Genomic DNA, 16,125 nt, shown 5'->3' with positions numbered 1-16,125 from the left:
TACGCACAGAAGAGAAAGGCAGAGATGACCTTGGACCTAAGGGCTGTCCACCAAGATTGAAACTAGGAGAATATATGGGCCTCACCGCAGTGGCGTAGCCAGAAGGCAGTTTTTGGGTGGGCCAGTGGGCAGGTTGGGTGGGCATGCATTTCCTCTTCCCTTCCCCCACTCCCCCAACCATTAACTTAAAAAAAATGAAATACTTTAGCTGGTGAAGATCTCTAGCTCACAGACCCGTTTGGAAAAAAAGGCACTGCTCCATGCTAGTGACACTGGCTTCGGCACCATAGGCATGCTCAGTTCTCATGCATGACATATTCCAATCATTAAATAGAAAATTAAAAATTTTTTCTACCTTTGTTGTCTGGTCATGTTATTTTTCTAATCATGTTGTCTCTGGTTTCTGCATTCCTCTGTCTTCTCTTAACTTTTTTTTTTCCAATATCCTTGACCTTTCTTCTCTCACCATGTCCACCATCCATCTCTCTTCTGTGTCCATGTCTTTATCCTCCCTCTGTGTCCTTGCTCCTATCCTCCCCCATGTCCAGCACCTCACCTTTGTGACCCTGCTCTTATCCTTCCCTGTGGCCATAATCTCCCCCTATTCCTTACCTCATGTCCAACGTCCTGCATCCTGTCCTTCCTTGTGTTCAGATTCTTCTCCCATTCTTTGACTCACATTCCATCAACCCCTCTGTGTCCAGTCTTTCCCTGCATCCATTCTTCCCCCCTCCGCCATTCCTTCCCTCATTCCTTCACTTATCCAGCAACCCTTGTGAGAATTCATGCTGGGTATCCAAAATCTTCCACCGTTCTTCCTTCATAACCAGCATGCCCTAAGTCCTGTTCCTCCCTGTGTCCACCCCCCCCCCCCCCCATTCCTTCCCTTGTGAGCAGCATTCCTTCCCTATATCCCTGACCCCCAATTCAGCATCTCCTCTATTTTCTGTCCTCCACTGTGTCCTTTTTCCTCACCCCCAATCCAGCATGTCTTCTATTTTTCAGTCCTCCTCGGTGTCCTTCCTTATGCCCAATTTTCCCCTTCTTGTTCTCTGGCACTCTGAAGTCTTCCTGTCCCCCAAAGCAGCTCTCTCCCCTTCAACCGCCAAGTGCCAACAGTCCTTACCCATGATTATTAAACCCAGCAACGAAGCAGTCCTGCCCTTCCTTGGAAGGCGGTGCGGGACCTCCCAGCCACATCACGCTGATAACTCTGCGGTGTCTCACCCCTAAGACACAGATTTCCTGTTTCTGTGAGGGTGGGGCTCCCGCCCTCTCAGAAACAGGAAGTTCGTGTCGGGCGCCACAGAGCCATCAGCATGATGTGGCTGGGAGGTCCCGCGCTGCCTTCTTCCAGTTCCACGGACTACATCATTGCCGCGGCGGGCCCTCGAGCAGCAACATACCTTCCGTTTGCAGCGATCCTCTCTCCCACCCCTGCCGCAGCGCCTGCCTTGCACTTTGTAGATGCAGCGTCCTGCTCCTGAGTCCTCCCGCCGCCGCACTGATGCAACTTCCTGTTTACACAGAGGCACGGCAGAGAGAAGGCCCCAGAGCAGGACGCCGCATCTGTGAGTTGCTGCCAGCGCCAATAGTAAAGTGCAAGCGCCGCGGCAGGGGTGGAAGAAGGTGAGAAAGAAATGGATGTGTGTTTCTGGGTGGGCCTGAGGCAAAATTGGGTGGGCGTAGCTATGCCCCTGCCTCACCATCTTTGTGGGTTGGTCTTATCTTGTGTAAGTTATTTCTCATGACTGCTGCAATAAAGGCTTTCATCTGATGGCTACTGAGGGGATAGACGGTGGTATAAGTAAGATGGCCACAGTAAGTTGTAGCTCCTGGAAGAAACCATGAATATAAACCTCACTTTCTTTTTCTCTGACTCCTTTCTCAGATGGTGTTGCCAAAATCACCTCCGAAGTTCATGGTTTTCCCAGATGGGGCTGGTCAAGTGGCACATGAGGTAAGTACGTGCAACTGAGCACTTCCTGAAACAGTTTGAAGAGAAGTGCGGGAAACGTAGAGGGGCATTTTCGATATGATGTCTTAAGTCTGACTTTGGACGTTTTGCACAAGACGTCCAAAATCTGAATAGGAAGGAAGTCATTCTCAAACAAGAAAAACGTCTATCTTTTTTTTTTTTCTTTTCAAAAATACTGTTTCGAACAAGGTTTTGTGCTTTGAATATTTTGTTTTTTAGTCCATTTAAAAAAAACAACCCCAAATAAGTGCAAAATGTAGATATTCATGCCGTTGGGATGTAGGAGGAACCAGCATTTTTAGTAGACTGGTCCTCCAGACATCCCTGGAGAGCAATGGGGCACCATAGAGGGCACTTCTATGCACTTTATGAAAATGCTCCCAGGTGCACATCTCACCTTTGCTCATTTACCTTGTCCCCTGAGCCCTCCAAAACCCACCCAAAACACACTGTTCCACATTGTACACCACTACAATAGTCCTTACGGTTAAAGGGGGCACCTATATGTGGATGCAGTTGGGTTTTGGTGACTTTGGGAGGGATCACAGTTTCCACCACAAATGTGAGAGGAAGAGAGAGATAGGGATATGGGTACCCACTGTGTATTGCATGACCACTACACTAGGCCAGGGACCTGCATACTGCTCTAATAGACCTGACTAAACATCTGAGGCTGTCATAGAGGCTGGTAAGTCATATTTTTATTCACATTTTTGGGGAGTGGGGGGGGTCATTGACCACTGGGGGGGTATTAGGGGGTCACCCTCCAGTGGTCATCTGATCATTTAGGGCACCTTTTTCTGCCTTATCCGTTATAAAAATAGGTCTAGCTCAAAACGTCTTAGTTTTAGTCCTGGATGGTTTTATTTTGTTTCATTATGGCTGAAAAACGACCAAGTCTCAGGAATGCCCAAATCCCACCCTCAACACGCGCCCTTGAGATTTGGCCGCACCGCAGAATAACAGCATAGAAAAATGTCTGAAAAATAGGTTTTGAAAGTACTGATTTGAAGGTTTTTGTGAAAAAAATGTCCAAATACTGCTTTATGACACTTTTTGGATGTTTTTAGCTTTCAAAAATATGTGATAGTCTAAAAAATCTCTGTAATATACACATTCTTTACTGTAGGAGGTAGCTGTCTCTAGGATATGTTAGCAAGATCTTCAAATTCTTGTCCATATCATTCCCAAATTTCAATCACTGTGTTTGGAGGAAAAGCAGGAGAGGGGAGATATGATAGTGACATTTAAATACTTATGTAGAATAAATGCAAAGGTGGTGAGTCTCTTTCAATTGAAAGGATGCTCTGGAATGGAAGGGGAGGCATAAGATGAAGGTGAAAGGGAGCAAACTCAGAAGTAACTGGAGGAAATATGTCTTCATGGAAAGAATGGTGAATTTGTGGAACAGCCTCTCACTGGAAGTGTTGGAAACGAAAACAGTATCTGAATTCAAGAGAGCTTGAGACAAGGATCTCTAAGGGAATGATAGGGAAAGTAGATGGCATGGATGGGCAGACTGGATAGGTCATATGGTCTTTATCTACCTACGTTTTTCTATGTTCTATGAAAATGAGCCCCACAGTGAATTGTATTCTGCTATTAGAATAATGTAGTTTTGAAAAATTGCATGTACCAGATCCCTAAGATGAAATTTCACAGCTATTTAAACTACTTTCCATTCTTATGTAATTTTTCTCAAAGTAACATAGTTCAGTTATTTTCAATGTAATTTTCTTTCTAATGAGAGAGTGGGATGCAGCCTTTTCCACTTATTGTCCTGCATCATAACCACGAGAAAATTCCTCCTGGTTCTTACTGGCTGGGATAAAGTCTGTCCAAAAAAGCAAGCAAAGATGTGACCCTGGCTATTAAATGCAAGTCTCAAATATATTAAAATAGGACTGTAATACAATAAAAGTATTGCAAATAGTTAAAACAACAAAAGAACAAAGACAAGAGTAAAAATTAAGAATTGAAACACTTTAACATTTAAAACCTAAAATGGCCATGTTTTTGGCATGAAACCTGCATTGAGGTAAATGATTATAATTTTAATAGTGGTAACAATTGGCTGTTTTGACCAATGGAGACAGTTCAATCCAGCGCTGGAAAAGGAAAAAAGGAAGACAAAATAAAAATTGCAAACGATCCTAACCACACAGCTTCCACTGAAAACCTAATAGAGTGGATTCTGGTTAATTGGGACACATTGGGGATGCCTACAGTGGTGGAAATAAGTATTTGATCCCTTGCTGATTTTGTAAGTTTGCCCACTGACAAAGACATGAGCAGCCCATAATTGAAGGGTAGGTTATTGGTAACAGTGAGAGATAGCACATCACAAATTAAATCCGGAAAATCACATTGTGGAAAGTATATGAATTTATTTGCATTCTGCAGAGGGAAATAAGTATTTGATCCCCCACCAACCAGTAAGAGATCTGGCCCCTACAGACCAGGTAGATGCTCCAAATCAACTCGTTACCTGCATGACAGACAGCTGTCGGCAATGGTCACCTGTATGAAAGACACCTGTCCACAGACTCAGTGAATCAGTCAGACTCTAACCTCTACAAAATGGCCAAGAGCAAGGAGCTGTCTAAGGATGTCAGGGACAAGATCATACACCTGCACAAGGCTGGAATGGGCTACAAAACCATCAGTAAGACGCTGGGCGAGAAGGAGACAACTGTTGGTGCCATAGTAAGAAAATGGAAGAAGTACAAAATGACTGTCAATCGACAAAGATCTGGGGCTCCACGCAAAATCTCACCTCGTGGGGTATCCTTGATCATGAGGAAGGTTAGAAATCAGCCTACAACTACAAGGGGGGAACTTGTCAATGATCTCAAGGCAGCTGGGACCACTGTCACCACGAAAACAATTGGTAACACATTACGACATAACGGATTGCAATCCTGCAGTGCCCGCAAGGTCCCCCTGCTCCGGAAGGCACATGTGACGGCCCGTCTGAAGTTTGCCAGTGAACACCTGGATGATGCCGAGAGTGATTGGGAGAAGGTGCTGTGGTCAGATGAGACAAAAATTGAGCTCTTTGGCATGAACTCAACTCGCCGTGTTTGGAGGAAGAGAAATGCTGCCTATGACCCAAAGAACACCGTCCCCACTGTCAAGCATGGAGGTGGAAATGTTATGTTTTGGGGGTGTTTCTCTGCTAAGGGCACAGGACTACTTCACCGCATCAGTGGGAGAATGGATGGGGCCATGTACCGTACAATTCTGAGTGACAACCTCCTTCCCTCCGCCAGGGCCTTAAAAATGGGTCGTGGCTGGGTCTTCCAGCACGACAATGACCCAAAACATACAGCCAAGGCAACAAAGGAGTGGCTCAGGAAGAAGCACATTAGGGTCATGGAGTGGCCTAGCCAGTCACCAGACCTTAATCCCATTGAAAACTTATGGAGGGAGCTGAAGCTGCGAGTTGCCAAGCGACAGCCCAGAACTCTTAATGATTTAGAGATGATCTGCAAAGAGGAGTGGACCAAAATTCCTCCTGACATGTGTGCAAACCTCATCATCAACTACAGAAGACGTCTGACCGCTGTGCTTGCCAACAAGGGTTTTGCCACCAAGTATTAGGTCTTGTTTGCCAGAGGGATTAAATACTTATTTCCCTCTGCAGAATGCAAATAAATTCATATACTTTCCACAATGTGATTTTCCGGATTTAATTTGTGATGTGCTATCTCTCACTGTTACCAATAACCTACCCTTCAATTATGGGCTGCTCATGTCTTTGTCAGTGGGCAAACTTACAAAATCAGCAAGGGATCAAATACTTATTTCCACCACTGTATGTCAGTAAGCAGCTGCCCCAACGAAACTAAAATGTAAGGTTTATAGTGCTAAATGAGTACAGTACAAGTATTTATATTCTTAACAAAAACACAGACGAGCAAAAACAAAAAGCTGCAAATCACAGGTAAATTTTCCTTGAAAATGTTATTAATGTTGGAGGAATTGATCAAGTGTACCCTGATGAGCTCTCTTCATTGACTGCAGCTGAACAAAGTCATCACAGGTTTCTAGAGCAGATACAGGACTGCCTTCTTTGCCTTCCTCAATGAAATAAAGTTTTAATCTAGAAATACATTTGCTAGCATCCTGGTTTCACTCATTCACGCTCAATAGTGTCATCCTCTTTGGTTTGCTGATCTTCCAATGTTTTATGACGTTTGATTTGATCAACAATTTCATCCTCACAACCTTCATTTGCATTATTTTTATTTATTTATTTATTCATTCATTCATTCTTGTATCCCACTGTCTAGGTCTTTTAAAGCTTAATATCAGTGAAGCCTTCATTTCCTAGAAGTATAACCTCAGCACAACACCACACACTTGAAGTCTCTTTATTTTCTAAAGTTTACTTTAGTGAATAAATATAAATACTTTACTCACAGCAGTAGGTCTTTAGAAGTATTGCCCCCAGGGCAAGAGACTCTGTAATTCTGAGAGCTGTATCAGTGGTTGGAGATGGAAATCTAAAGAGAAGTAGCTTTATTGCAGAGGTGGAAGAATAGTTAAACAGATGCAAGCAGTTCAGAGCTGGGTGGCTGGAATATGCAATATCTTATGAGAAAGAAAGAATGAATGAGGTAAAAAAAAAACGGGTTCGTTACAAGGAGGGGGTAGTGGGGGGTAGTAGGACAAGTGCTTTCTGAAGCAAGATGGAGAATGTCTCATAAGGGGAGCAGCGTTGCCGATTACCCAGTCCCCAAACCCGCCCAAAAAGTTCACACCCCGCCCCCGCCGTCATCAGCTCCGCCCCCGACATCTTTAACCACTCCCCCAACTAACCACCCCTCCGACATCACTAACCACGCCCCCCACAGCGCAAAAAACCACAGCCGGCGGAGGAAAAAAACCGCCCGCCCCCCAAAAAATAGCCCAAAAAAACGCAACCCGCAGCGGGTCGCGGAAAACCGCCCAATTGGGCAGGAAAACCACCCATCTGGCAACTGAAGGGGAGGTCAAGAAGGGGCTCACACAAGCCCAAGGAGGGAGGAGGTAAAGGGACCAATAGGGACAGAGCCTACCATCAGGTGGCAGGGATGGTCCCAGGGCAGTCCTTAATTGGAGAGAGAGAACATACCCAGCTGACCTTTCAGAACAGAGAGAGTAAGAATGACCAGGAAATGATAGCAGTAGACAAAAGAGCCAAGCTTGGCTGAGAAAGAGAGGAGGTCTTTGCAGGAGAATAGACCACTAGTAACAAACTTTATACAAACAAGCAGGTGTGACTGCATCACATGTGAGACTACATTACATACAATGCACTTCTCATATATCTTTGCAGTGAGGACTGCAGCAGTAAAAATCCTTAGAAGTGAGAATAACAGTAAAGGCATTAAACACATTTTAGGGACACACTATAAACTAATGTACATAAGTATTGCCATATTGGGACAGACCAAAGGTCCATCAAGCCCAGTATCCTGTTTCCAACAGTGGCCAATCCAGGTTCACAAATACCTGGCAAGATCCCAGAAAAGCTCAATACATTTTATGATGCTTATCCCAGAAATAAGCAGTGGAGTTTCCCATATCAATTTAATTATGGTCTATGGACTTTTCCTTTAGGAAACTGTCCAGACCCTTTTTTAAACCCCGCTAAGCTAACCGCCTTTACCACATTCTCTGGCAACGAATTCCAGAGTTTAATTACACGTTGAGTGAAGAAAAATTTTCTCCAATTCATATTTCATTTACTATTTCGTAGTTTCATCGCATGCCCCCAGTCCTAGTATATTTGGAAAGAGTAAACAAACGATTTACGTCTACCCATTCCATTCCACTCCACTCATTATTTTGTAGACCTCTATCATATCTCCCCTCAGCTGTCTCTTCTCCAAACTGAAGAGCCCTAGGCGCTTCAGCCATTCCTCATAGGGAAGTCGTCCTATCCCCTTTATCATTTTCGTCGCCCTTCTCTGTACCTTTTCTAATTCCACTATATCGTTTTTGAGATGCGGCAACCAGAATTAAACACAATATTCGAGGTGCAGTCGCACCATGGACCAATACAAAGGCATTATAACATCCTCACTTTTGTTTTCCATTCCTGTCCTAATAACACCTAACATTCTGTTTGCTTTCTCAGCCGCCACAGCACACTGAGCAGAGCATTTCAACGTATCATCGACAACGACACCGAGATCCCTTTCTTGGTCAGTGACTCCTAACGTGGAACCTTGCATTACGTAGCTATATTTCAGGTTCCTCTTTCCCACATGCATCGCTTTGCACTTGCTCACATTAAACGTCATCTGCCATTTAGACTCCCAGTCTCGCAAGGTCCTCTTGTAATTTTTCACAATCCTCTTGTGATTTAGCAACTTTGAATAACTTTGTGTCGTCAGCAAATTTAATTGCCTCACTAGTTACTCTCATATCTAAATCATTTATAAATATGTTAAAAAGCAGCGGTCCCATCAGAGACCATTGAGAATACTGACCGTTTAACCCTACTCTCTGTTTTCTATCCTTTAACCAGTTTTTAATCCACAATAGGACACTGCCTCCTATCCCATGACTCTCCAATTTCCTCTGGAGTCTTTCATAAGGTACTTTGTCAGACGCCTTTTGAAAATCCAGATACACTATCCAGCTTATTTTCGAAAGAGAAAAATGCCTATAGTGCGACCTAAATCGGGAGATAGACGTTTGTCTCGCAAAGGCGCCCAAATCGGTATAATCGAAAGCTGATTTTGGGCGTTTCCAACTGCACTCCGTCGCGGAAACGAATAAAGTTGCGGGGGCGTGTCGGAGGCGTAACTAGGGCGTGGTTATCAGCCGAGGAGAGATGGGCGTCTTTAGCTGATAATCGAAAAAAAAGGCGTTTTTACCGTGATTTTGGGTCACTTTTTTGGACCCTTTTTTTTCACGAACAAGTCCCCAAAAAGTGCCCCAACTGCACAGATGACCACTGGAGGGAATCGGGGATGACCTCCCCGGACTCCCCCAGTGGTCACTAACCTCCTTCCACCAAAACAAAACCCACTTTAAAAACTTTTTTCCCAGCCTGTATGCCAGCCTCAAATGCCGTACAGCAGAATGTGTTCGATCCTGTCACAGCCTTTCCCTGGGTCAGATGTGGCTCTCGGGTGCAGTACAGGGTCACATCAGCATTGCATTGTGGTGGGTGTAGGGTATTGGGCTCCGTGATTTCATTAGCTTGTGTTACAGTCTCACAATGTTGGTAGTTGGTAGGCTCTTCTCCCATAGTGCTTTTCCCCCTGACTACTAGGTCAGAGTGTGCCCTGTTGTGTTTCCTGTTGTAGTCCATGCGGTAGTGGCCATTTTTGTAAGCCAGTTTTAGTTCCCTTTCCTGTGTTAGCCACGTTAGACAACTTAGTTCTTCCCTTGAATGTGGCTGAATGAGGGCATTGTACAGCATTCTGCCAGTTCTGACCTACTGCTCATCTCAGTACCAGGGAGACTCGTTGCCAGTGGGGCACAACCTCTGATCTGCAGTTAACTGTGAGTAAAGGCGGTTATTCCAATAAAGGACGTTTTCGTAGAGATTAGTCTTCAGTTGTCAACTGGTGTGCCAAGGTTATATAGCAGCAACCAGTCCTAGAGGCCTGTGTGTATGCAGGTCCCTGGAGCACTTTTAGTGGGTACCGCAGTGCACTTCAGCCAGGTGGCCCCAGGCCCATCCCCCCCACCTGTAACACTTGTGCTGGTAAATGGGAGGCCTCCAAAACCCACTGTACCCACATGTAGGTGCCCCCTTCACCCCTAAGAGCTATGGTAGTGTTGTACATTTGTGGGTTTTGGGGGAGGGGGGTTGGGTGTTCAGCACCCTTGGTAAGGGAGCTATGCATGTGGGAGCTTTTTCTGAAGTCCACCGCACTGACGTAGGGTGCCCAGTTGGTGTCCTAGCATATCAGGGGGGCGAGTGTACTACGAATCGTGGCCCCTCCCATGACCAAATGGCACGGATTAGGACGTTTTTGAGCTGGGAGTTTTTAGTTTCCATTATCGCTAAAAAAAACAAACGCCCAGCTCAAAAACGTCCATCTTTTTGAAAATACGGTTCGGCCCGCCCCTTCACGGACCCGTTCTCGGAGATAAACGCCCATGGAGATAGGCGTTTCCGTTCAATTATGCCCCTCCACATCAACCGGCTCGCCTTTATCCAAATGTTTGTTCACCCCTTTAAAGAAATGTAATAGATTGGTGAGGCAAGATTTCCCTTCACTAAATCTATGCTGGCTTTGTCTCATTAATCCATGCTTTTGAATATACTCCGTAATTTTGTTCTTTATAATAGTCTCTACCATTTTGCCCGACACTGATCTCAGGCTCACTGGTCTATAATTTCCTGGATCCCCTCTGGAACCTTTTTTAAATATCAGCGTTACATGGGCTACCCTCCAATCTTCCGGTACCACGCTCGATTTTAAAGATAATTTACATATTACAATAGTTCCGCCAGTTCATTTTTCAATTCTATCAGTACTCTGGGATGAATACCATCCAGTTCAGGTGATTTGCTACTCTTCAATTTGTCAAATTGCCCCATTACATCCTATAATTTTATAGACATTTCATTCAGTTTCTCCGACTCGTCAGCTTCGAATACCATTTCTGGCAACGATATCACTCCCAAATCTTCCTCGGTGAGAAGCAAAGAATTCATTTAATCTCCCTGCTATGGCTTTGTCTTCCCTGATCTCCCCTTTTACCCCTCAGTCATTTAGCGGTCCAACTGATCCGGCTTCTTGCTTGTAATATACCAAAAAAAATTTTTTTACTCTGTTTTTGCCTCTAATGCAATCTTTTTTTCAGAGTCTCTCTTTGCCTTCCTAATCAGCGCTTTGCATTTGACTTGTCATTCCTTATGCTGTTTCTTGTTGTTTTCAGTTGGTTCTTTCTTCCATTTTCTGAAGGATTTTCTTTTAGCTCTAATAGCTTCCTTCACCTCACTTTTTAACCATGCCGGCTGTCGTTTGGTCTTCCGCCCTCCTTTTTTAATATACGGAATATATTTGGCCTGGGCTTCCAGGATGGTACTTTGAACAGCATCCATGCCTGATGTAAATTTTTGACCTTTGCAGTCACTCCTCTAAGTTTTTTTTTTTTCACCGTTCTTCTCATTTTATCATAGTTTCCTTTTTTAAAGTTAAATGCTAATGTATTGGATATCCTGTGTATTCTTACTCCAAAGCTAATATCAAATCTGAGTTCCAAAGCTAATATCAAATCTGTAAAGCTGTCTGGAGACGGAACAGTCACTATTATCCAAAAACAAGTTTCGGTTCAAAGTGGCTTACAATTTAGGCACAATGATAGTGGTGTATTGCAGCACATCGTTATTTCACTTGGATATCTTTAGAGTTTATCAGAATCTGATTTTGTGATATTCCAATAGCTCTGTTTTGATATTTAGATTATGATCGAACAGGACATCATGCAATCTTCATCCATTCCGACCACTTGTACCTCATACGATCACTATACAACTTTGTATTTGTTATCCACCGACTGGGCAAACGCCTTTACGGTATTATGTAAGCCACATTGAGCCTGCAAATAGGTGGGAAAATGTGGGGTACAAATGCAACAAATAAATAAATAAATTGTCAATGCTAGAAAATTCTTAATAGTTTCCTACAAGGTGCGCTTCCAAAACATTTTCACTTTCAGCCATATTCAGTTGAATCCAAATGTGAATGTTTAAACCCACAAAGAGCAAAACCATGCTGAACAGTCTTGATGCTAACATTTTGCCAATTATCAGCAATAAACTGCACTGCTGGTAAAAATTGATCTTTGCACTGACCCTCATTTGCTGTTGAAGATGATGTGAGTAGATTTTCTTTGATTGCTTCAAGGATGCAATTTACCAGATTTGTGTGATATAAGGTCTTCAACTTTTGTTATGATTCCCATTTCTAGTGGCTGCACCAGAGGTATTCTGTTGGGAGTCAGAAATTCCAATTGGATTTTTCTCAAAAGTCTAAATGTGGGTGTACTGCACAATTTTCAAGAACTAGCACAATTTTCCTTAACTTCCGTTATAATTCCATGTCCCAACTCATTAATCAGTTCTTTAAAATTTCAGATGTTATCCACAAATTTTTGTTAGCATGATACAAGACTGGTGAACTTTCCATACGAAACCCTTTAAATACTGAGGCTTTGCAGTTTTGCCAATAACCAGTAGCTTTCCGTTTTGGAGCAGCATATCACTGTCACATGATCCATTGCTTACTTTGAACCTAACAGTGTTGCGTGTTTGTAGGTCAGGGAACTGTCTGGTGTGACAGTAAAATAAACCTTGTTGGCATTGTAGATGTCATCATCCACACAAAAGTTATGAAGCAAATTTGAAAGTTTTGTGAATTTCCATTGTTTGGCACTTATAGCATCAGCATTATCCTTCTCACCGTGTGCCTCCTTAATCTTTATCCTTAACCTGATTTCCATTGAGACAATCATCCGTCTGTGGCTTTAAAATTGTTGTGACCTTGATTTCTAGCAAACTCCTCCGACTTGCTTTTCAACATTGTTCCACTTACATGCTCACCTCATCCAGTTACAATTGAGAACCATTGAGAGAAGGCCTCTTCAGTATTTAGATGCTTACTTTCGCGCTTCTGTTTTAGGAAATTCTGTGTTCTCTCTTGTAATGTTCAGTCATTTCAGGTGAAAGCCAAGACGTGGAGGTCACAAAAAGAAAAGGAACCAAGAATTCTTTATTGCCAGCATCAATTCTATGACCCAATAAAAAATTCTTGGTTCCTATTCTTTTTGTGGATTCCACTTCTTGGTGTTTTTCTTGAAATTCATTCCATTCATGGAGGCCTTTTCCTTCTTTGTTTGTGGTTCATGTTCAGTCATTTCTGTATTTCTCTTTTCTTCTGTATAACACTTGCTGTTGTAGAGTTTGACACTGTGGCTATCTCTGCCAGTTGCCGATGACTGGTGTTAGGAGGTTGCTTTTTAAATTGTTCAAGCAAGCCAATTTGTACTTGAGTGAGTGTTAGATCTCTCCTGGGTATTATTTATTTATTTATGCATTTGTACCCCACATTTTCCAATCAGGTACTCGGTTCAATGTGGCTTACAGGACACTTCAGATAAATATGTTACAAAGCCTTTGCAAGTTGATGCTTGTCTTGTTCAGTTTAAGTTAGTGATCAGGTATCATAGCCTGTTGATTGTAGGTCCGGTTGATTATGTGGGTTTGTCGGAGAAGAATTTTCTAAAGAAGTGGGCCTTAGTGTGTTTTCAGAATGTGTTAAGTATTTGTTCATGCATTTGAGGGTTATAGTATAGTATTCTATATCTTGGGGCAAATATATGTGAAGTTGGTTGAGTATGAAGATTTGTATACCAGGCCTTGACATTTGGGGAACTGAAGGGTGAGATAGGTTCTTGCGCCTCTGATTGCGTTGCATATAGGTAGTTCTATTAGGTTTGTCATATATTCCGGTGCGAGTCCAAAGATTATTCTGTAGGCTGCAGAGCACATCTTGAAGGATATCTATGCTTTAACTGGTAGCCAATGTAGGTTGTAGAGTAGCAGTCGTATGCTCTCAAATCTGTTTTTTTTTTTTTCAGAAGATTAGTCTTGCTGCTGTGTTTTGTGCCATTTGTATTCTCTTTAGTGATTGTTCCATTCATCCGGCGTAAATTCTGTTGCACTATTCAACATGGGTGAGGACCATGGATTGGACTAGTGTATGGAATACATATCTTGGGAAGTAGTTTCTAATGCGTTTCAGTTTCCACATGTTGTGGAACATTTTCTTTGTAGTGTTTGAGATTTGTATGTCGAGGGTCAGATTACGGTCTATGGTGTCTCCTAGTATTATTAGATTGTCAGATATTGGGAGAGATATACCCTTGGCAGAGATGTTTGGGAAGTGGGCGGTATTGTGTGGTGATGTGATTATCAGGCATTGTGTTTTGTCTCTTGTTAAGTTTGAATGCTGATGCTCAGGATTCCATTATATTTATGCAGTCTGTAATCCTGGTTGTGATTTTGTGCAGGTTCTTTTTAAACTGGATATAGACTGACACATCATCAGCATATAGAGGGGGTTGAATCCTTGTTTGGATAGTGTTCTGGCAAGGGTGCCATCATTAGGCTGAATTGGTGAGAGCAGCGAGCTCTGTGGGATTCTCATATAGCTTTCCCTGGAGAGAGAGAGAGGAATTTATCTTCACCTGATAGGATCTGGTAGTTAGGAATCCTAGGAGCCATTTGAGTACCTTCCCTCCTATAGCAATTTTGTCAAGAATTCTTTTCAGGATTTGATGATCGACTATGTCAAATGTGCTTGACATGTCGAATTGTAATAGAAGAATATTTGTTCCATGCGAGATTTATTTTTTGAAGTTGGCTAATAGTGTGATCAACGCTGTTTCGTGCTGTGGTAGGGTCTAAAGCCTGATTGAGATTTGTGTAGTATGGAGAATTTGTTGATGTAGTCGGTTAGCTGATTGGCTACTATGCCTTCCATCATTTTTGTCGTTAGAGGTATGGATGCCACTGGCCTGTAGTTTGAAATATCATTGATGTTTTTCTTGGCATCTTTTGGGATTGTTGTGAGCAGTATGTTGCCTTTTTTCAGTGGGAATCGGTCTTTCTGGATCATGTATTTCAGTTGAGAGGTGAGGTAGTCTATGAGTGATCAGGGTCGGCTTTCATTATGTGATTGGGACATGTATCTAGCATTCAGTAGGCGGAGGAGAGTTTTTTAAAGCTTGTGCTACTGTCTTATTTGTGGGTTGTGTGAAGGTGGTTCATGTCCTGTCCACTGGGGCTTCTTCTGGAGGGTGGTTGAGTTCATCTATGAGTGTTTCGAAGTTTGTGTTGTTTTGTGTTAGATTATTCCTTAGGTTGAGGATCTTCTCTTTGAAGAATCTGGCAAGTTTGTTTGCTGATAGGGGGGTCCTTGTTTGCCTTTATGAAAGGCTTGGTGTTTATTAGGTTATTTATAATTTTATATAGTTTTTTTATGTCCCTGTAGTCTAAACCTATGTGTTCTCTTTGTAGTATTTCTTTTTAACCTGTCTCATTTTGATCTTGTACCTGTTTCAAGCATCCTTCCATGCAGTTTTGTTTGTTTAATTTTTGTTTTTCATTCATTCTCGTTCTTGTCTTCTGCAAAGGGTTTTTGCCATTTTCAGTTCTTCATCATACCATGGGGCTGTTCTGCACCTCTGTTTGGTTTTTGTTTTCATTGGGGCTAATTCATCCAGTATGTTGGTGCTTCTTTTGTCCCATTCCTCTAGGAATTCTTCTGTGTTGGTCTTTGGTGACCATTGATCTTTATATATGGTATTCCAAAATTTGGTTGCATCGATCTTTCCTCATGTTTTGCATGGTGTCCATGTTTGTAGTGGTGGAGTTTTGTTCTTTTTTCAGTAGAGGGGTCAGGTTTAGCTTTAAGTGATCAGACCATGCAGTTCCTGTCCATTTTGGGTTCTGTATGTTGAAGTCGGTTTCCTGTGAGAATCTATAAGCTAGTAGGTAAACATGATTGCCATATGTATTCGGCAGTAAATTCAAACAAAAGAACTAGAAAAGAAAATCGGACCTGACTTTCAGCATAGGCAACTTGTCTAAACAGGATCGGGTGGTCTCCACTGAAAACAGTGAGGTAGTGCCTGCATCTGTATAGCTTTTATGTTTAAACTGTTTTATTAACGATTATCACAATACAAAGTAATGTAGAATATGCATATAGCATTGCTTGATATACAAAACAGCATTCTTGCAACATATTCAACTTCGCCAAACACTTTTCATCCCCATTTTTCTCCCCCCTCCCCTCTTAACGATTCCTTGGCCCATGTTAACATTAGATTTTAAATGACTCATGTTCCTAATATCATACACTTGAATACTTCATTAGGTAAGATAGTGCTTATCACAAATATCAGAAAATGAAACATTAAAGCTCTAGAGCACTGCCAGGCTTTAGCCATATACATCACACTCAACCCCTCCAGCCCCCCACCCAGTCCCTCCTCCCCCTTGCAAGCAGATCCACTCTAGACTAATTTGCTACAACATGGTGCCCTAACTCTCCAATATACCGCTATTTATCAGGCATTGACAAGCAGACTACGTCCCCTTGGGCTGAGTATTTGCAGATATG

At 42.7% G+C, this 16,125-nt stretch overlaps 1 protein-coding gene across 2 annotated transcripts in view; it reads left to right on the top strand.

Annotated features, from left to right (window-relative positions):
• The window catches only part of CDC42BPG (CDC42 binding protein kinase gamma), a 205,206-nt gene that overhangs the window by 144,227 nt on the left and 44,854 nt on the right, over positions 1-16,125 (top strand). For both annotated transcript variants that reach the window (XM_030217950.1, XM_030217951.1), the window contains exon 23: positions 1,892-1,960. In XM_030217950.1, the coding sequence (XP_030073810.1) occupies positions 1,892-1,960 (69 nt within the window). The remainder of the gene's footprint in view (positions 1-1,891; positions 1,961-16,125) is intronic.

The sequence above is a fragment of the Microcaecilia unicolor genome, chromosome 11 (assembly GCF_901765095.1).
Source record: "Microcaecilia unicolor chromosome 11, aMicUni1.1, whole genome shotgun sequence".
Classification (NCBI taxonomy): domain Eukaryota; kingdom Metazoa; phylum Chordata; class Amphibia; order Gymnophiona; family Siphonopidae; genus Microcaecilia; species Microcaecilia unicolor.
The sequence above is the reverse complement of the archived record's forward strand: the minus strand, read 5'-3'. Positions and strand labels throughout refer to the sequence as shown.